We start from the raw sequence: 20,813 nt of genomic DNA, 5'->3' as shown, positions 1-20,813 counted from the left end.
TCTCCAACCTTCCTTTTCTCTCAAAAATTCTTGAAAGGGTAGTTGTAAAACAGCTAACTGATCATCTGCAGAGGAATGGTCTATTTGAAGAGTTTCAGTCAGGTTTTAGAATTCATCATAGTACAGAAACAGCATTAGTGAAGGTTACAAATGATCTTCTTATGGCCTCGGACAGTGGACTCATCTCTGTGCTTGTTCTGTTAGACCTCAGTGCTGCTTTTGATACTGTTGACCATAAAATTTTATTACAGAGATTAGAGCATGCCATAGGTATTGAAGGCACTGCGCTGCGGTGGTTTGAATCATATTTGTCTAATAAATTACAATTTGTTCATGTAAATGGGGAATCTTCTTCACAGACTAAAGTTAATTATGGAGTTCCACAAGGTTCTGTGCTAGGTATCAATTTTATTCACTTTATACATGCTTCCCTTAGGCAGTATTATTAGACGGTATTGCTTAAATTTTCATTGTTACGCAGATGATACCCAGCTTTATCTATCCATGAAGCCAGAGGACACACACCAATTAGCTAAACTGCAGGATTGTCTTACAGACATAAAGACATGGATGACCTCTAATTTCCTGCTTTTAAACTCAGATAAAACTGAAGTTATTGTACTTGGCCCCACAAATCTTAGAAACATGGTGTCTAACCAGATCCTTACTCTGGATGGCATTACCCTGACCTCTAGTAACACTGTGAGAAATCTTGGAGTCATTTTTGATCAGGATATGTCATTCAAAGCGCATATTAAACAAATATGTAGGACTGCTTTTTTGCATTTACGCAATATCTCTAAAATTAGAAAGGTCTTGTCTCAGAGTGATGCTGAAAAACTAATTCATGCATTTATTTCCTCCAGGCTGGACTATTGTAATTCATTATTATCAGGTTGTCCTAAAAGTTCCCTAAAAAGCCTTCAGTTAATTCAAAATGCTGCAGCTAGAGTACTAACGGGGACTAGAAGGAGAGAGCATATCTCACCCATATTGGCCTCTCTTCATTGGCTTCCTGTTAATTCTAGAATAGAATTTAAAATTCTTCTTCTTACTTATAAGGTTTTGAATAATCAGGTCCCATCTTATCTTAGGGACCTCGTAGTACCATATCACCCCAATAGAGCACTTCGCTCTCAGACTGCAGGCTTACTTGTAGTTCCTAGGGTTTGTAAGAGTAGAATGGGAGGCAGAGCCTTCAGCTTTCAGGCTCCTCTCCTGTGGAACCAGCTCCCAATTCAGATCAGGGAGACAGTGTTGTGTGGGCCGCTGAAGAGGAGGTACTGCTGGCCCACCACCACCAGAGGGCGCCCCGCCTGGAGTGCGGGCTCCAGGCACCAGAGGGCGCTGCCGCCTCACAGGAGCAGCCCAGGTGACAGCCGTCACCCATCACCTGAAACAGCTGACATCCATCAGCTGAGGGGTATATCAGCTGGATGGCATCTCCATCTCATTGCCGAGATATCGTTCTACCAGGAAGGTAACGCACTCAGCCAGTCATCTCATTTCTGAGGAATAACCTTTTTGCTTGTGCTTAAGACAGCTGAAGACTGAACTAGATTCATATCGGATAAGTACCCTACACTGCAGTATTGTTTGTGACTAGAGGTGGAGGTGGTGTTTCCATCCTACGTGTTGCTGGGTGCAGCCGCACCCACATCTGACTGTTTCTGTTCCTCGCCAGCAGTACCGGATCCGACGAGCGGAGGCAGTGGCCACCTGGGAGTTCGGGACTTGGCGGCTCCCGTATTCCCGGGGTTCGGTGGCAGAGGAAATCGGGTGGTTCCGGTTCGACTCGGACGGACGTCTCCTATCGTCGAGCCTGCCCACACGACACCAGTGGAATTGGTTTATTTTTACAATTGTGATCTGTTGTGTTTGTTGTGCGAATTCACAACAGTAAAACCTTGTTATTTGACTTCTTCATTGTCCGTTCATTTGCGCCCCCTGTTGTGGGTCCGTGTTCCTCACTTTCCCCAACAGGATATCTCGGCCAACGTCATGGATCCCGAGGGGCGTCAACCGGCTGTTGAACGGCCAATGGAAGAACAGGACGCGCAGGCGTCCGCAGGAGGGGTAATCGGTGAGTTGCAGCGGATCCTCACCGCTTTCACGACTCGGTTAGATTTGATGACCGAGCAGAACGTCCTCCTTAACCGCAGGGTGGAGGCTCTCGCCGCGCAGGTGGAAGCGCGCCCTCCGGGCACCGCTGCGGCTCTCCCTCCCGTAGACCCTGTGCGTAACATTGACGTTCCATTGGTCGTTCAACGACCCCTCCGACCTTCCCCGGAAGCATACATAAGCCCCCCAGAGCCGTACGGAGGCTGTGTGGAGACGTGCGCGGATTTCCTTATGCAGTGTTCGCTCGTCTTCACACAGCGTCCAGTTATGTACGCGACTGATACTAGCAAGGTAGCTTATGTAATAAACCTGCTTCGCGGCGAGGCACGCGCTTGGGCTACAGCGCTCTGGGAGCAAAATTCACAGCTCCTTCAGACATATGATGGGTTTGTGAGGAAGTTCAGAACCGTGTTCGATCACCCTAATAGAGGAGTAACCGCTTCAACTGTGCTACTGTCGATGAGACAGGGGCGTCGGAGCGCAGCTGCCTATGCAGTCGACTTCCGCATCGCGGCTGCGAGGTCCGGCTGGAATAGCACTGCCCTCCGCGCTGCCTTTGTAAACGGACTGTCATTGGTTCTTAAGGAGCACCTGGTGGCTAAGGACGAACCGCGGGATTTAGATGGGCTCATCGATCTTGTCATAGGGTTAGACAACCGGTTAGAAGAACGTCGGCGGGAACGAGACGAAGGGCGTGGCCGGGCACGCGCCGTCCCTCTCCCTTCCGGTTCCGACCGCGCACCGCCTTCCCCACGCTCCACGGCCCCTGCGCTCCGTGGGGCCACAGCTCCCCCTGCTGACGAAGCTATGGACACGAGTAGGGCAACATTTAGGGCACCAGATGCACAGAGGAGGCGGGCCCACGGAGCTTGTTTTGTTTGTGGCTCGATAGAGCACCACGTAAGAGACTGCCCCGAGCGGTTAAACACCAACGCCCGCCCCTAGAGACTGGGCTAGGTGTGGGCCAAGACATTCACGTGGGACACACCCACATCGCCACACGACTCCCAGTTACGATCCTTTATGAGGACTCAACCCTGAAGGCCCCAGCACTGGTGGACACGGGCTCGGAGGGGAATCTGTTGGACAGCAGATGGGCTAGGGAGGTGGGGCTCCCTCTGGTGGCGCTCACCTCGCCTGTGAGGGTGCGGGCACTAGATGGCTCCCTACTCCCTCCGATCACGCATAAGTTACAGTTAACCAGAGTTACAGGTGGTGTCAGGAAATCACCGGGAGGAGATCGAGTTTTTGTGACTCCTGCTACCTCCCGTGTGATTTTAGGGTTCCCCTGGATGGTAAAACACAATCCCCGGATCGATTGGCCATCCGGGGTAGTGGTGCAGTGGAGCGAGACCTGCCATCGGGCGTGTTTAGGTTCCTCGGTTCCTCCCGGCTCCCAGGCTAAGGAGGAGGTCAGAGTCCCGCCCAATCTGGGGACGGTGCCGGTGGAGTACCATGACCTTGTCGACGTGTTCAGCAAGGATCTGGCGCTCACCCTTCCCCCCCACCGTCCTTATGATTGTGCCATTGATTTGGTTCCGGGCAGTGAGTTCCCGTCCAGCAGGCTGTACAACCTCTCACTGCCTGAGCGCGAATCAATGGAGACCTACATCCGGGACTCGTTAGCCGCCGGGTTGATCCGGAATTCCACCTCCCCGATGGGTGCAGGTTTCTTTTTTGTGGGTAAAAAAGACGGCGGACTTCGTCCATGCATTGATTATAGGGGGCTGAACGAGATCACGGTTCGCAATCGATACCCGTTGCCCCTGTTGGATTCAGTGTTCACGCCCCTGCATGGAGCCCAAATATTCACTAAGCTCGATCTTAGAAATGCGTATCACCTGGTTCGGATCCGGAAGGGAGACGAGTGGAAGACGGCATTTAACACCCCGTTAGGTCACTTTGAGTACCTGGTCATGCCGTTCGGTCTCACCAACGCTCCCGCGACTTTCCAAGCGTTGGTTAATGATGTCTTGCGGGATTTCCTGCACCGGTTCGTCTTCGTATACCTAGACGATATACTCATCTTTTCTCCGGACCCTGAGACCCATGTTAGGCATGTACGTCAGGTCATACAGCGGTTGTTGGACCACCGGAACCTGGAGTATATCAGGACCACCAAGCGGCTGAATCCCAGGCAAGCCCGCTGGTCACTGTTCTTCGGCCGTTTTGACTTCCGGATCACCTACCGTCCCGGGACCAAGAACCAGAGATCGGATGCCTTGTCCCGGGTACATGAAGATGAGGTCAAAACGGAGCCGTCGGATCCCCCGGATCCCATCATCCCGGAGTCCACTATCGTGGCCACCCTCACCTGGGACGTGGAGAAGACCGTCCGGGAGGCCCTGGCACGAAGCCTGGACCCCGGAACCGGGCCGAAGAACAGGCTCTACGTCCCACCAGAAGCTAGGGCTGCGGTCCTGGACTTCTGTCACGGTTCTAAGCTCTCCTGTCATCCTGGGGTGCGAAGAACCGTGGCGGTCGTCCGGCAGCGCTTCTGGTGGGCATCCCTGGAGACCGACGTCCGGGACTATATCCAGGCCTGTACCACCTGCGCCAGGGGCAAAGCCGACCACCGCATGTCCTCGGGTTTGCTACAGCCGCTGCCCGTACCTCATCGCCCCTGGTCTCACATCTGCCTGGATTTTGTCATGGGCCTCCCGCCGTCCCAGGGAAACACCGTCATCCTCACGATAGTGGACCGATTCTCCAAGGCGGCCCACTTCATGGCCCTCCCGAAGCTCCCAACGGCCCAGGAGACAGCGGACCTCCTGGTCCACCACGTCGTCCGGCTGCATGGGATACCATCAGACATCGTCTCCGATCGCGGTCCCCAGTTCTCCTTGCACGTCTGGAGGAGTTTCTGCCGGGAACTGGGGGCCACGGTCAGTCTCTCGTCCGGGTATCACCCCCAAACCAACGGGCAAGCAGAACGGGCCAACCAGGAGATGGAGCAGACACTACGTTGTGTGACAGCCGCGCACCCGGCGGCCTGGAGTACTCATCTGGCCTGGATCGAGTACGCCCACAACAGTCAAGTGTCGTCAGCCACCGGCCTCTCCCCTTTTGAGGTGTGTTTGGGGTATCAGCCCCCATTGTTCCCGGTGGTTGAGGGAGAGGTCGGTGTGCCCTCGGTCCAGGCCCACCTGCGGAAGTGCCGTTGGGTGTGGCGTGCCGCCCGTTCTGCTTTATTGAGGGCCCGTGCGAGGGCTAAGGCCCATGCAGACCGGCGGCGGACCCTGGCCCCTACGTATCGCCCCGGGCAGGACGTGTGGCTATCCACCAAGGACATACCACTGCAAGTAGCCTCCCCGAAACTCAAAGACCGATACATAGGACCGTATAAAATCCTCCAAATCGTCAATCCCGCCGCAGTGAGGCTTCAGCTTCCGGCCTCACTGCGGATCCATCCTGTATTCCATGTGTCCAGAATCAAGCCACATCACACTTCACCCCTCTGTACTCCCGGTCCGGCGCCACCTCCTGCCCGGATCATCGACGGCGAGCCGGCTTGGACCGTGCGCCGGCTTCTGGATGTCCGACGGATGGGCCGGGGTTTTCAATACCTGGTGGACTGGGAGGGGTACGGCCCCGAAGAACGCTCCTGGGTGAAACAGAGCTTCATCCTGGACCCGGCCCTCCTGGCTGACTTCTACCGCCGCCACCCGGGCAAGCCCGGTCAACTTTTTTCTTATATAGCGCCAAATCACAACAAACAGTTGCCCCAAGGCGCTCCATATTGTAAGGCAAGGCCATACAATAATTATGAAAAACCCCAACGGTCAAAATGACCCCCTATGAGCAAGCACTTGGCAACAGTGGGAAGGAAAAACTCCCTTTTAACAGGAAGAAACCTCCAGCAGAACCAGGCTCAGGGAGGGGCAGTCTTCTGCTGAGACTGGTTGGGGCTGAGGGAAAAAACCAGGAAAAAGACATGCCGTGAAGGGGGGCAGAGATCGATCACTAATGATTAAATGCAGAGTGATGCATACGGAGCAAAAAGAGAAAGAAACAGTGCATCATGGGAACCCCCCCACAATCTACGTCTAAAGCAGCATAACCAAGGAATGGTCCAGGGTCACCCGATCCAGCCCTAACTATAAGCCTTAGCAAAAAGGAAAGTTTTAAGCCTAATCTTAAAAGTAGAGAGGGTATCTGTCTCCCTGATCTGAATTGGGAGCTGGTTCCACAGGAGAGGAGCCTGAAAGCTGAAGGCTCTGCCTCCCATTCTACTCTTACAAACCCTAGGAACTACAAGTAAGCCCGCAGTCTGAGAACGAAGCGCTCTAATGGGGTAATATGGTACTACGAGGTCCCTAAGATAAGATGGGACCTGATTATTCAAAACCTTATAAGTAAGAAGAAGAATTTTAAATTCTATTCTAGAATTAACAGGAAGCCAATGAAGAGAGGCCAACACGGGTGAGATATGCTCTCTCCTGCTAGTCCCCGTCAGTACTCTAGCTGCAGCATTCTGAACCAACTGAAGGCTTTTTAGGGAACTTTTATGACAACCTTATAATAATGAATTACAATAGTCCAGCCTAGAGGAAATAAATGCATGAATTAGTTTTTCAGCATCACTCTGAGACAAGACCTTTCTGATTTTAGAGATATTGCGTAAATGCAAAAAGGCAGTCCTACATATTTGTTTAATATGCGCTTTGAATGACATATCCTGATCAAAAATGACTCCAAGATTTCTCACAGTATTACTAGAGATCAGGGAAATGCCATCCAGAGTAACGATCTGGTTAGACACCATGCTTCTAAGATTTGTGGGGCCAAGTACAATAACTTCAGTTTTATCTGAGTTTAAAAGCAGGAAATTAGAGGTCATCCATGTCTTTATGTCTGTAAGACAATCCTGCAGTTTAGCTAATTGGTGTGTATCCTCTGGCTTCATGGATAGATAAAGCTGGGTATCATCTGCGTAACAATGAAAATTTAAGCAATACCGTCTAATAATACTGCCTAAGGGAAGCATGTATAAAGTGAATCAAATTGGTCCTAGCACAGAACCTTGTGGAACTCCATAATTAACTTTAGTCTGTGAAGAAGATTCCCCATTTACATGAACAAACTGTAATCTATTAGACAAATATGATTCAAACCACCGCAGCGCAGTGCCTTTAATACCTATGACATGCTCTAATCTCTGTAATAAAATTTTATGGTCAACAGTATCAAAAGCAGCACTGAGGTCCAACAGAACAAGCACAGAGATAAGTCCACTGTCCGAAGCCATAAGAAGATCATTTGTAACCTTCACTAATGCTGTTTCTGTACTATGATGAATTCTAAAACCTGACTGAAACTCTTCAAATAGACCATTCCTCTGCAGGTGATCAGTTAGCTGTTTTACAACTACCCTCTCAAGAATCTTTGAGAGAAAAGGAAGGTTGGAAATTGGCCTATAATTAGCTAAGATAGCTGGGTCAAGTGATGGCTTTTTAAGTAATGGTTTAATTACTGCCACCTTAAAGGCCTGTGGTACATAACCAACTAACAAAGATAGATTGATCATATTTAAGATTGAAGTATTAAATAATGGTAAGACTTCCTTGAGCAGCCTGGCAGGAATGGGGTCCAATAAACATGCCGATGGTTTGGACGAAGCAACCAATGAAAATAACTCAGACAGAACAACCGGAGAGAAAGAGTCTAACCAAATACCGGCATCACTGAAAGCAGCCAAAGAATTCACAACAGTAAAACCTTGTTATTTGACTTCTTCATTGTCCGTTCATTTGCGCCCCCTGTTGTGGGTCCGTGTTCCTCACTTTCCCCAACAGACAGACATCCTCTCTACTTTTAAGATTAGGCTTAAAACTTTCCTTTTTGCTAAAGCTTATAGTTAGGGCTGGATCGGGTGACCCTGAACCATCCCTTAGTTATGCTGCTATAGACGTAGACTGCTGGGGGGTTCCCATGATGCACTGTTTCTTTCTCTTTTTGCTCTGTATGCACCACTCTGCTTTTAATCATTAGTGATCAATCTCTGCTCCCCTCCACAGCATGTCTTTTTCCTGGTTCTCTCCCTCAGCCCCAACCAGTCCCAGCAGAAGACTGCCCCTCCCTGAGCCTGGTTCTGCTGGAGGTTTCTTCCTGTTAAAAGGGAGTTTTTCCTTCCCACTGTAGCCAAGTGCTTGCTCACAGGGGGTCGTTTTGACCGTTGGGGTTTTACATAATTATTGTATGGCCTTGCCTTACAATATAAAGCGCCTTGGGGCAACTGTTTGTTGTGATTTGGCGCTATATAAAAAAAAATTGATTGATTGATTGATAGCAGCCCTCACTTCCTTGCTGATTTACTCTCACCACATCATCAGCTCTTCAAAATATTCCCTCCACCTTCTCAGCACACACTCCTCACTTGTCAGCACATTACCATGTGCATCTTTTACCACTTTAACCTGCTGCACATCCAGCTCTGTCCCTTTGTCTGGCCAATCGGTACAAGTCCTTTTCTCCTTCCTTACTATTCAACTTCTTGTACAGCTTGCAATATGCCTTTTCCTTTGCTTTTGCCACTTCTCTTTTCGCCTTACGCCGCATCTCCTTGTACTCCTGTCTACTTTCTTCATCTCTCCAACTATCCCAAAACTTTTTCGCCAACCTCTTTCTCCTTATGCTTTCCTGGACCTCTTCATTCCACTACCAAGTCTCCTTGTCTTCCTTCCACTGTCTAGATGTCATACCCAGTACTGTCCTAGCTGTCTCCCTCACCACATCTGCAGTACTTTTTCAGTTGTCCAAAATTGCTTCCCCTCCAACCAGTGCTTCTCTCAGTTGCTCGCTAAATTTCACACAACAGTCTTCCTCCTTCAGCTTCCACCATCTCATCCTTTGTTGAGCTCTCACTCTCTTCTTCTTCTTTACCTCTAAAGTCATCCTACAAACTACCATCCTATGCTGTCTAACGACACTCTCTCCTGCCACCACCTTACAGTCTCTGATTTGTTTTAGCTTGCATCTCCTATAAAGAATGTAGTCCACTTGTGTGCACCTTCCTCCACTGAACACAACAATTAAATGGAAAAATGTAAACGTTAATAGAAAAATACAAAACATCACCTTACTGCTTCATGGCTTCAGCTCAGGGAGCTTTGGTGGCTGCTTTCTGCTTGAATGTTGTGATGCATTGGCACAGATCCGTGAACATGAGAGTAAATCTTTCACTTGAAAACAGGAGTACAGCAGGAATCTGAAATACTCTGGCTCTTAAAGGGAATGGAAGAATGCACATTGGTTGGTTTATTTCATGTTCTACCCAAAACATGCACAAGAATAATTTAGTAACAATTTAAAGGATATGTTGCATGTTTTTTAACATCCCAGTTAGCAAGACAACATAAACATACTGATGATTGTAAGTCTCTCCACACACGTGTTAATAATTAGTGTATTTTATTCCTCTCACTCTGAGCCTTAGCAGGTGCATTTCCAAAAAATGTCTCACTCAGCAATTCTTGGCATTTTTCGGCATGTGACATACATTTTAGAGTGAGCAAAAACATACTGATGACTGACAGACAGAGGGAAACAAACCTGCTCTGTCCGAAAATGACACTTCTGAGCTTTCATGCCCTTGCTCTGTGGAATGATCTCCCTGCATCAATAAAACAGTCAGATTCTGTAGAGACTTTCAAGTCCAGACTTAAGACACACAAAGTATGTTTATATGCTTTTTACTCTTTTAATTCATTTTATTAGGAAACTGCGCGGGCCGTGGCCTCAACTTTATCTAAATTCTGGGTCTTTTAGTGAAGCTTAAGGCTAGTGGCCGGTGATCACCTTAGTATTTCTTCTGTTTTTTTTGTTGCTCAATGCTGATAAATTACACTGTATTTTTTGTTTTTCTGATGCTTGATTCTGCTTTTTTCTTTTCTCTCTGTTTGAGATGTGGTTCTATTGAGAGATGGGTGTTGCATCTGTTCCAGAAACAGTCCTGTGCACCGACAACATTTCCTGTATGTTCGTTTTGTGAATTGTTCTGTAATTTATGTCTGTAGCATGGCCCAAGCAGAGGGTCACCCCTTTGAGTCTGGTCTGCTTGAGGTTTCTTCCTCAGAGGGAGTTTTTCCTTACCACTGTTGCTCTGGGGGTTGGTAAGGTTTGACCTTACTTGTGTGAAGAGCCTTGAGGCAACCTTGTTGTGATTTGGTGCTATATAAATGAAAATAAATTGAAAACTGAAATTTCATTCTAAAGTGATGTCTCGGATTTACTTCCTCATCACCTCTGTTCACTTTGATGGCATGCCCATTGAAGTCCATTCCAATCATTCTCATTCATGCATGAGCACACTCTCCACCACCTCATCTAACTCACTCCAGAAAACTTTGTCCTTCGTTCCACAACCTACAGTACCTGCGGGGCATATGCACTGATGATATTCATCATTATTATCACTTTACTGAGGTGTTGCTAGGCCGGTATCGTAGATTTACGTCGATGCTACCTGGCTATACCCGCCCGCTGTGCATAAACAAATGACGTCATAGTGCGCAGCCCAAGAACTGTCCACAGAGGAAAAGATAAAAAAGTGAGAAGTGTGTATTGGTCCCAATATGGATATTCCGGATGATTTCCTCATGGATAGTATGACAGTGAACAGCAGCCAAAGCAGCCAGCTTGACGAGGACGCACTGCCGAATTTGGAGAGCAGCGCACGCCAGCCGACACGACGAAAGTTAAAGTGAGCCAAATTTTTATGTGCACGTTACGTTTTGTGTATGTCAGTAAGTGATAATAATGCAAATAACATGCTGTTGTCGTGCGGTATGCATTTTCCGCCCTCCAAAAGCATGTTATTGTATTATCACCGCTTCAATTTCCAATGTCACACTCATCACCCTGTCAGACACTCGCTTAACTTCCAACACATTTTTAACATACTCTTTCATTAAAATGACCCCAACACCATTTCTCTACCTGTCCACACTCTGATACAACTTTAACCCACCGTCTATGCTCCAGGCCTTACTTTCTTTCACTTGGTCTCTTGCAGACCCAGTATGTTTACCATGATTCTCCTCTCCAATATGTCTGCTAGCTCTCTCCCTTTACCAGTCATATTCCTAATATTCAAAGTTCTGTCACTTCTACCTTTGTAGTATTCCTCTTCTCCCTCTGCCTATGGACATGTTATCCTCCTCTACTTCTTCGCCCAGCAGTAGCCAAATTTCTGGCAGCACCCTGTTGGGCGACAGCACCGGTGGCCGCCTTTATTAATCCGGGCCCCAACCAATCTGACTTGGAAATTCGAGTTACTCCTCATCTTTATTTTGTGTTGTTTTACACCAGATGGCCTTCTTAACATAACCCTATTCATTTATTCAGGCTTTGGACCGGCACTCAGAATGTACCAGCTGCACATGCTGGCTGAGTCATCCTTGAGATGTTTCTACAGCTTAACTGGTCTCCACTTGGGTAAATTCAGTTGACTGGATGTGATTTGGAAAGGCAAACACCACTGTACTGTTCTGTCAGCAAAAGTCTTCTTCTGCTCCACCTCTGATTTTAGCTTTTTGGCAAAGTGTGGGTAAAACCCAGCAGTATAATGGGACTCATGCAGACTTGGGTCATGTATTTGGCAATAATTGGATTCACTCCTATGGAAGTGGATATAGTATAATAGAGTACGTCCCTCTGGCTGCTCCTTTGTTTTGGGGTCGCCACAGCAAATCCGAGGTGGATTTGCATGTTGATTTGGCACAGGTTTTGCACTGGATGTCCTTCCTGGCATAACTAATTATCAATCAATCAATCAATCAACTTTTTTCTTGTATAGCGCCAAATCACAACAAACAGTTGCCCCAAGGCGCTCCACATTGCAAGGCAAGGCCATACAATAATTATGAAACACAGTCTACGTCTAAAGCAACATAACCAAGGGATGGTCCAGGGTCACCCGATCCAGCCCTAACTATAAGCCTTAGCGAAAAGGAAAGTTTTAAGCCTAATCTTAAAAGTAGAGAGGGTATCTGTCTCCCTGATCTGAATTGGGAGCTGGTTCCACAGCAGAGGAGCCTGAAAGCTGAAGGCTCTGCCTCCCATTCTACTCTTACAAACCCTAGGAACTACAAGTAAGCCCGCAGTCTGAGAGCGAAGCGCTCTAATGGGGTAATATGGTACTATGAGGTCCCTAAGATAAGATGGGACCTTATTATTCAAAACCTTATAAGTAAGAAGAAGAATTTTAAATTCTATTCTAGCATTAACAGGAAGCCAATGAAGGGAGGCCAACACGGGTGAGATATGCTCTCTCCTGCTAGTCCCCGTCAGTACTCTAGCTGCAGCATTCTGAACCAACTGAAGGCTTTTTAGGGAACTTTTAGGACAACCTGATAATAATGAATTACAATAGTCCAGCCTAGAGGAAACAAATGCATGAATTAGTTTTTCAGCATCACTCTGAGACAAGACCTTTCTGATTTTAGAGATATTGCGTAAATGCAAAAAGGCAGTCCTACATATTTGTTTAATATGCGCTTTGAATGACATATCCTGATCAAAAATAACTCCAAGATTTCTCACAGTATTACTAGAGATCAGGGAAATGCCATCCAGAGTAACGATCTGGTTAGACACCATGCTTCTAAGATTTGTGGGGCCAAGTACAATAACTTCAGTTTTATCTGAGTTTAAAAGCAGGAAATTAGAGGTCATCCATGTCTTTATGTCTGTAAGACAATCCTGCAGTTTAGCTAATTGGTGCGTATCCTCTGGCTTCATGGATAGATAAAGCTGGGTATCATCTGCGTAACAATGAAAATTTAAGCAATACCGTCTAATAATACTGCCCAAGGGAAGCATGTATAAAGTGAATAAAATTGGTCCTAGCACAGAACCTTGTGGAACTCCATAATTAACTTTAGTCTGTGAAGAAGATTCCCCATTTACATGAACAAACTGTAATCTATTAGACAAATATGATTCAAACCACCGCAGCGCAATGCCTTTAATACCTATGACATGCTCTAATCTCTGTAATAAAATTTTATGGTCAACAGTATCAAAAGCAGCACTGAGGTCCAACAGAACAAGCACAGAGATAAGTCCACTGTCCGAAGCCATAAGAAGATCATTTGTAACCTTCACTAATGCTGTTTCTGTACTATGATGAATTCTAAAACCTGACTGAAACTCTTCAAATAGACCATTCCTCTGCAGGTGATCAGTTAGCTGTTTTACAACTACCCTCTCAAGAATCTTTGAGAGAAAAGGAAGGTTGGAGATTGGCCTATAATTAGCTAAGATAGCTGGGTCAAGTGATGGCTTTTTAAGTAATGGTTTAATTACTGCCACCTTAAAGGCCTGTGGTACATAACCAACTAACAAAGATAGATTGATCATATTTAAGATTGAAGCATTAAATAATGGTAGGACTTCCTTGAGCAGCCTGGCAGGAATGGGGTCTAATAAGCATGTTGATGGTTTGGATGAAGTAACTAATGAAAATAACTCAGACAGAACAATCGGAGAGAAAGAGTCTAACCAAATACCGGCATCACTGAAAGCAGCCAAAGATAACGATACATCTTTGGGATGGTTATGAGTAATTTTTTCTCTAATAGTCAAAATTTTGTTAGCAAAGAAAGTCATGAAGTCATTACTAGTTAAAGTTAATGGAATACTCAGCTCAATAGAGCTCTGACTCTTTGTCAGCCTGGCTACAGTGCTGAAAAGAAACCTGGGGTTGTTCTTATTTTCTTCAATTAGTGATGAGTAGAAAGATGTCCTAGCTTCACGAAGGGCTTTCTTATAGAGCAACAAACTCTTTTTCCAGGCTAAGTGAAGATCTTCTAAATTAGTGAGACGCCATTTCCTCTCCAACTTACGGGTTATCTGCTTTAAGCTACGAGTTTGTGAGTTATACCACGGAGTCAGACACTTCTGATTTAAAGCTCTCTTTTTCAGAGGAGCTACAGCATCCAAAGTTGTCTTCAATGAGGATGTAAAACTATTGACAAGATACTCTAACTCCCTTACAGAGTTTAGGTAGCTACTCTGCTCTGTGTTGGTATATGACATTAGAGAACATAAAGAAGGAATCATATCCTTAAACCTAGTTACAGAGCTTTCTGAAAGACTTCTAGTGTAATGAAACTTATTCCCCACTGCAGGGTAGTCCATCAGGGTAAATGTAAATGTTATTAAAAAATGATCAGACAAAAGGGAGTTTTCAGGGAATACTGTTAAGTCTTCTATTTCCATACCATAAGTCAGAACAAGATCTAAAATATGATTAAAGTGGTGGGTGGACTCATTTACTTTTTGAGCAAAGCCGATAGAGTCTAATAATAGATTAAATGAAGTGTTGAGGCTGTCATTCTCAGCATCTGTGTGGATGTTAAAATCGCCCACTATAATTATCTTATCTGAGCTAAGCACTAAGTCAGACAAAAGGTCTGAAAATTCACAGAGAAACTCACAGTAACGACCAGGTGGACGATAGATAATAACAAATAAAACTGGTTTTTGGGACTTCCAATTTGGATGGACAAGACTAAGATACAAGCTTTCAAATGAATTAAAGCTCTGTCTAGGTTTTTGATTAATTAATAAGCTGGAATGGAAGATTGCTGCTAATCCTCCGCCCCGGCCCGTGCTACGAGCATTCTGACAGTTAGTGTGACTCGGGGGTGTTGACTCATTTAAACTAACATATTCATCCTGCTGTAACCAAGTTTCTGTTAGGCAGAATAAATCAATACGTTGATCAATTATTATATCATTTACCAACAGGGACTTAGAAGAAAGAGACCTAATGTTTAATAGACCACATTTAACTGTTTTAGTCTGTGGTGCAATTGAAGGTGCTATATTATTTTTTCTTTTTGAATTTTTATGCTTAAATAGATTTTTGCTGGTTATTGGTGGTCTGGGAGCAGGCACCGTCTCTACGGGGATGGGGTAATGAGGGGATGGCAGGGGGAGAGAAGCTGCAGAGAGGTGTATAAGACCACAGCTCTGCCTCCTGGTCCCAACGCTAGACAGTCACAGTTTGGAGGATCCCAAAAAATTGGCCAGATTTCTAGAAATGAGAGCTGCTCCCTCTAAAGTGGGATGGATGCCGTCTCTCCTAACAAGACCAGGTTTTCCCCAGAAGCTTTGCCAATTATCAATGAAGCCCACCTCATTTTTTGGACACCACTCAGACAGCCAGCAATTCAAGGAGAACATGCGGCTAAACATGTCACTCCCGGTCTGATTGGGGAGGGGCCCAGAGAAAACAACAGAGTCCGACATTGTTTTTGCAAAGTTACACACCGATTCAATGTTAATTTTAGTGACCTCCGATTGGCGTAACCGAGTGTCATTACTGCCGACGTGAATTACAATCTTACCAAATTTACGCTTAGCCTTAGCCAGCAATTTCAAATGTCCTTCGATGTCGCCTGCTCTGGCCCCCGGAAGACAATTGACAATGGTTGCTGGTGTCGCTAACTTCACATTTCTCAAAACAGAGTCGCCAATAACCAGAGTTTGATCCTCGGCGAGTGTATCGTCGAGTGGGGAAAAACGGTTAGAGATGTGAACGGGTTGACGGTGTACACGGGGCTTCTGTTTAGGGCTACGCTTCCTCCTCACAGTCACCCAGTCAGCCTGCCTTCCCGACTGCACGGGGTCTGCCAGGGGGGAACTAACGGCGGCTAAGCTACCTTGGTCCGCACCGACTACAGGGGCCTGGCTAGCTGTAGAATTTTCCACGGTGCGGAGCCGAGCCTCCAATTCGCCCAGCCTGGCCTCCAAAGCTACGAATAAGCTGCACTTATTACATGTACCGTTACTGCTAAAAGAGGCCGAGGAATAACTAAACATTTCACACCCAGAGCAGAAAAGTACGGGAGAGACAGGAGAAGCCGCCATGCTAAAACGGCTAAGAGCTAGTAGCTACGCTAAGCTAGCGGATTCCCAAACAGGGAATCCGACACTAGACAGGCTGTGGAGCAGCACAGGTAACGCACGACAACAGTGCTAAAATAAAATAAAAATCCACTAGACAGGCTGTGGAGCAGCACAGGTAACGCACAACAACAGTGCTAAAAATAAAATAAAATAAAAATAAAAATCCACTGGACAGGCTGTGGAGCAGCACAGGCAACGCACGACAACAGTGCTAAAACAAAATAAAAATCCACTAGACAGGCTGTGGAGCAGCACAGGTAACGCACGACAACAGTGCTAAAATAAAATAAAAATCCACTAGACAGGCTGTGGAGCAGCACAGGTAACGCACAACAACAGTGCTAAAAAATAAAATAAAATAAAAATAAAAATCCACTGGACAGGCTGTGGAGCAGCACAGGTAACGCACAACAACAGTGCTAAAAAATAAAATAAAAATAAAAATCCACTGGACAGGCTGTGGAGCAGCACAGGTAACGCACGACAACAGCGCCCAAAAAAATAAAATAAAAATCAAAATCCACTGGACAGGCTGTGGAGCAGCACAGGTAACGCACGACAACAGTGCTAAAAAAATAAAATAAAATAAAATAATAAAATAAAAATCCACTGGACAGGCTGTGGAGCAGCACAGGTAGTAACACACGACAACAGTGGTAAAAAACAAAACAAAAATCCACTGAACAGGCTGTGGAGCAGCACAGGTAACACACGACAACAGTGCTAAAATAAAATAAAAATCCACTAGGCAGGCTGTGGAGCAGCACGACAACAGTGCTAAAAAATAAAATAAAAATAAAAACGAAAGCGTTAGCAAGCTAGTTAGCTTGCCAACGCTGATGAAGGTTAGCTGATAAAAGAGCTCCGTCGCGATGCTTCGACCGTTAGAGGTCTTCTTTAGGCGTTGGAGCACGGTGAAAAAGTAAAAAAAAGTAAAAAATTATATGCAGGGGTGAATTTTGCACCGGGAACCGTCTGCACTGAAAATGTGAATTTTGCCTGCTGTTTAAAAAAAATCTGGCACAATTCCCTCAATTTTGAAATAGTTTACGGCTTCTGTGGCTGTTTTGTGTCATAGCTGTGCATGTTTTGATAGCTTCCCTCACTTGTTTCATTAATGGACAGTCACTCAGTTTTTGATAAGTGCCTACTCCAGACTGATTTACTTTGCAGCACCATACCGTTTGTATGTCTAATTAATGTACACCAACTCCAAAACACATTCAGTGACTTGGAAAATGTTCATGTGAGTTCTGAAAATGGAGGGAATGTGGACAAAAATTACAGTTATTGTGAAAGTGATATTTTTGTCAGACTACTTGAATTACAGCTAAAAATGCACACAACAACCACATGTTGAATGTTTCATTTCAACTGCTTTGCAGTGGGGTACAGAGGCAAAATTACAAAAACTTGTGGTGTTTGTGTTGCACTCACTGTGGTTCTCCTGTGTGGAGCAGAGAGGAGGAAGCCCATCCTGAATGACCGCGTGTCCCAGCTGGAGGAAGCCTGCCGGAGTAAGGAGGCGGAGAGGGTTGACTTGGAACTTCGACTGAGCCAGGTCAAAGAAAACATCAAGAAGAGCCTGGCAGGAGGGGTGCTGGGTGCACCAGTTGTAGCCAAACCACCTGTTAAGGTACTGTTGTTGATTGGTTTGGAAAATGCCAGAAATGCATACTTAAGTGCACACCAACCCATCTTTACTTATTTATTTTGCTAGATTTCCAGCAGAAAGACCCACAATTTGCACAGTGAGTCTTTACCAGTGAACTGTGCCACAGAGATGCGTAGGAGGCCTCCATCTGTTTATGCTTCAAGTGGAACAGTCATGCAGAAGGCTAAGGTAACAGTGCTGTCACAGTCTATCCTGTTTCCTTCAGTTACTGTGTGAACCATTCCCACAGTGTGTCATGTTGAAGGGAACATGTGTCACAGTGTAATTTCTGACAGGTGACACATAGCATTGCACAGTACAGAAGGTATCTCAGTGAGACAGGAGTTGGACTACCCATCTTAAGACTGTGGTTGGATTCCAACCACAGTCTTGTCTGTTTTATGCTCTGGAATAATGGGATAATCATTGGAACCAATGGGCGTCAGGGCATTTATATGACGTCTTTACATCTAACATTGCAATGGTCAATGGGGTATTCGTTTTGTCTGCCAATCTGTAGACCAGGATTCGATTCCAGGTCATTGCATCATGCGACCTGTCTGTGTTCTTGACAACCCATTCTCACAACCAAGTCTTCACATTTTGATATAAACAGGTGATTTTGTCCTAACATCAATAATGTAACACACTGGGACACATTGACATATGGAGAAATGCTAACCCTAACCATAACCTTAACCATAACCAAAACACAGATGAATGTTCCCCAATGAAGAGGAAGTGAATGTTAGTTACATACAGTTTTAGAGAGAACTGAAAAAAGTGTCCTCCCCCCACCCCCCTCTCCCCTTCTCTATATGACGCAACAAGGATCCCTAACTCGTCACATGTGACGGGTTAGGAGTAAGAATGTGTTGTCTCTACCCGGTTTTAAACTGGTACCAACCGTAAGTAACCTGTAGTTGACTTGCACCTTGTCCACTGGGAGTCGTAGACTCTTGTTGTCTTCACGCTACGCAGTCCACCAGCGGTAATGGGCCTGAAACCGTGTTTAAGACTTTATCACATGGCATCATTTTGTAAGATTATCAACACTTTGTGTGCATGTTTGAGGATTTTTTTTGTTTTAGTTTTAATGGTTTATTTCAGCACCATTGCTTTCATTCTCATGATCAAAATTATCTTTGATATCACAATAATCTGGTGAATACAGTGTATGCAAAATAATTTTGTTGTAAATTAAGAATACAGCAGATGTGCACTGCTCCCATTATTTTAAGGTTTTTATGTACATGTTGTTATTTATTTTTATGCACAGATAAAAGATAATTGAAGTCATATTCATTATTGTGCATGTCTGCAGCCGAGTAAGGGTTTTCTTTCCTGTCTATTTCACAGGAATGGGAGGCAAAGAAAGGAACATAAGAACTACAACATAATGAGGACTGGAGATTTTAAAAGTGGACATCAGGAGGTGGCAAATATGACCTGCAATCCGATGTACATTACGAAGGTTTCCCCTTTTTATATAGTGAGGAAATTACGTCCCGATGCAAGGAGTCAGCCACTAGGTGGAGGTACCTCTCAATGAATATTTAGCCTTTCTGTGTTATGTTTCTGAAAAAGACAATTACAAATGCCAAGGATCTGCATCTTCTTCGCATGTAGTTTTCATTGTTTGAACAGGCATGGACCAGGTGGTATAATAAAATAAAATCATTCATGAAAGAAAGGAATGAGGAAAGTGTTAAGATAGAATAGAGCAGCTTGTGTTTGCAGCATGTCCAGTAACATGCTTTGGTGCCAAGTGGGAAGAGAGGACCTACAAAATGTGATGTGTTGGAAAATAAGCCTGTGGAAGGCCTCAACGGGCCCTTTGTTAGACAGATTATTTTAATGCCTGTATATAATGAGTCATGACTACTGTTTTTGTTTTATACTGTACTAATGTTTCTTTCATTCTTGCAATCGTCATGGGTTTACTTTTTTATAGTTTTTTTTATTATTATTTTTTTAACTGCACTTTGCAGCTTTTTTGGAGCTGTACGATTCTATCTGCTGTAGTATTTGATCATCGGACCCTCAGTGACACGCAGTAGAACAGTCTTGCTATAAATAAATGCGTGACTAACAAAATGGTGCTATTCAGAGACAAACAAAAAAGAAAGAAAGAAAAAACCCTTTTAACACGTTCTCATCTGAACCTGAGACTTTTGCACTTTACTGTTCTACCTGGATAAGGGAATAATAAAATTGTCTTCCCCAAACATCATGGTGTCATCATTTTCAACCTACGGGAATGAAATTATGTTCAGAATTATTCAATATAACGCAATACCCTCAGCCATATGAGCATTGTGTTCTTTATAATTTTCAGTTTAATTAATTATTAAGATCCTATTGGCTTACATACATTCCACGTCCCAACAGCCAGGGGCTGTGAGCATGGACCGGGCCCCCGGGCCCCCCGCCCTCGACCGCCACCCAATCCTCTCTGCACCTGACCCCCATGGCCCCCTCTGCAGGTGGTGAACCCACATGTCGGTGGAGTGTCCTTGCCTCAAGTGGAGGAGTTTAAGTATCTCGGGGTCTTGTTCACAAGTGAGGGACAGACGGAGCGTGAGATCGATAGACAGATCGGTGCAGCGTCTGCAGTGATGCGGTCGCTGTATCGGACCGCCGTGGTGAAGAGAGAGCTGAGTAGGGGGGCAAAGCTCTCGATTTACCGATCAATCTACGTTCCGATCCTCACCTATGGTCATGAGATTTGGCTCATGACCGAAAGAATGAGATTGCGGGTACAAGCAGCCAAGATGAGTTTCCTCCGCAGGGTGGCTGGGCGCTCCCTTAGAGATAGGGTGAGGAGCTCAGTCACTCGGGAGGAGCTCGGAGTCGAGTCGCTGCTCCTCCACGTCGAAAGGAGTCAGTTGAGGTGGCTCGGGCATCTTTTCCGGATGCCCCCTGGACGCCTCGCTGGAGAGGTGTTCCGGGCACGTCCCATTGGGAGGAGGCCCCGGGGAAGACCCAGGACACGCTGGAAGGATTACATCTCTCGGCTGGCTTGGGAACGCCTTGGGGTTCCCCCGGAGGAGCTGGGGGAGGTATGTGTGGATTGGGAGGTCTGGGCGGCTTTGCTTGAGCTGCTGCCCCCGCGACCCGA

General features: G+C 45.8%; 1 protein-coding gene across 2 annotated transcripts in view; it reads left to right on the top strand.

The window, feature by feature from the left end:
- The window catches only part of afap1l1a (actin filament associated protein 1-like 1a), a 118,296-nt gene extending 98,379 nt beyond the window's left edge, over nt 1-19,917 (top strand). For both annotated transcript variants that reach the window (XM_034181228.1, XM_034181227.1), the window contains exons 17-19: nt 17,499-17,674; nt 17,759-17,881; nt 19,052-19,917. In XM_034181228.1, the coding sequence (XP_034037119.1) occupies nt 17,499-17,674; nt 17,759-17,881; nt 19,052-19,078 (326 nt within the window). In that variant the 3' untranslated portion in view covers nt 19,079-19,917. The remainder of the gene's footprint in view (nt 1-17,498; nt 17,675-17,758; nt 17,882-19,051) is intronic.
- Nucleotides 19,918-20,813: the final 896 nt, after the last annotated feature.

The sequence above is a fragment of the Thalassophryne amazonica genome, chromosome 11 (genome assembly GCF_902500255.1).
Source record: "Thalassophryne amazonica chromosome 11, fThaAma1.1, whole genome shotgun sequence".
Taxonomy (NCBI): Eukaryota; Metazoa; Chordata; class Actinopteri; order Batrachoidiformes; family Batrachoididae; genus Thalassophryne; species Thalassophryne amazonica.
The sequence above is the reverse complement of the archived record's forward strand: the minus strand, read 5'-3'. Positions and strand labels throughout refer to the sequence as shown.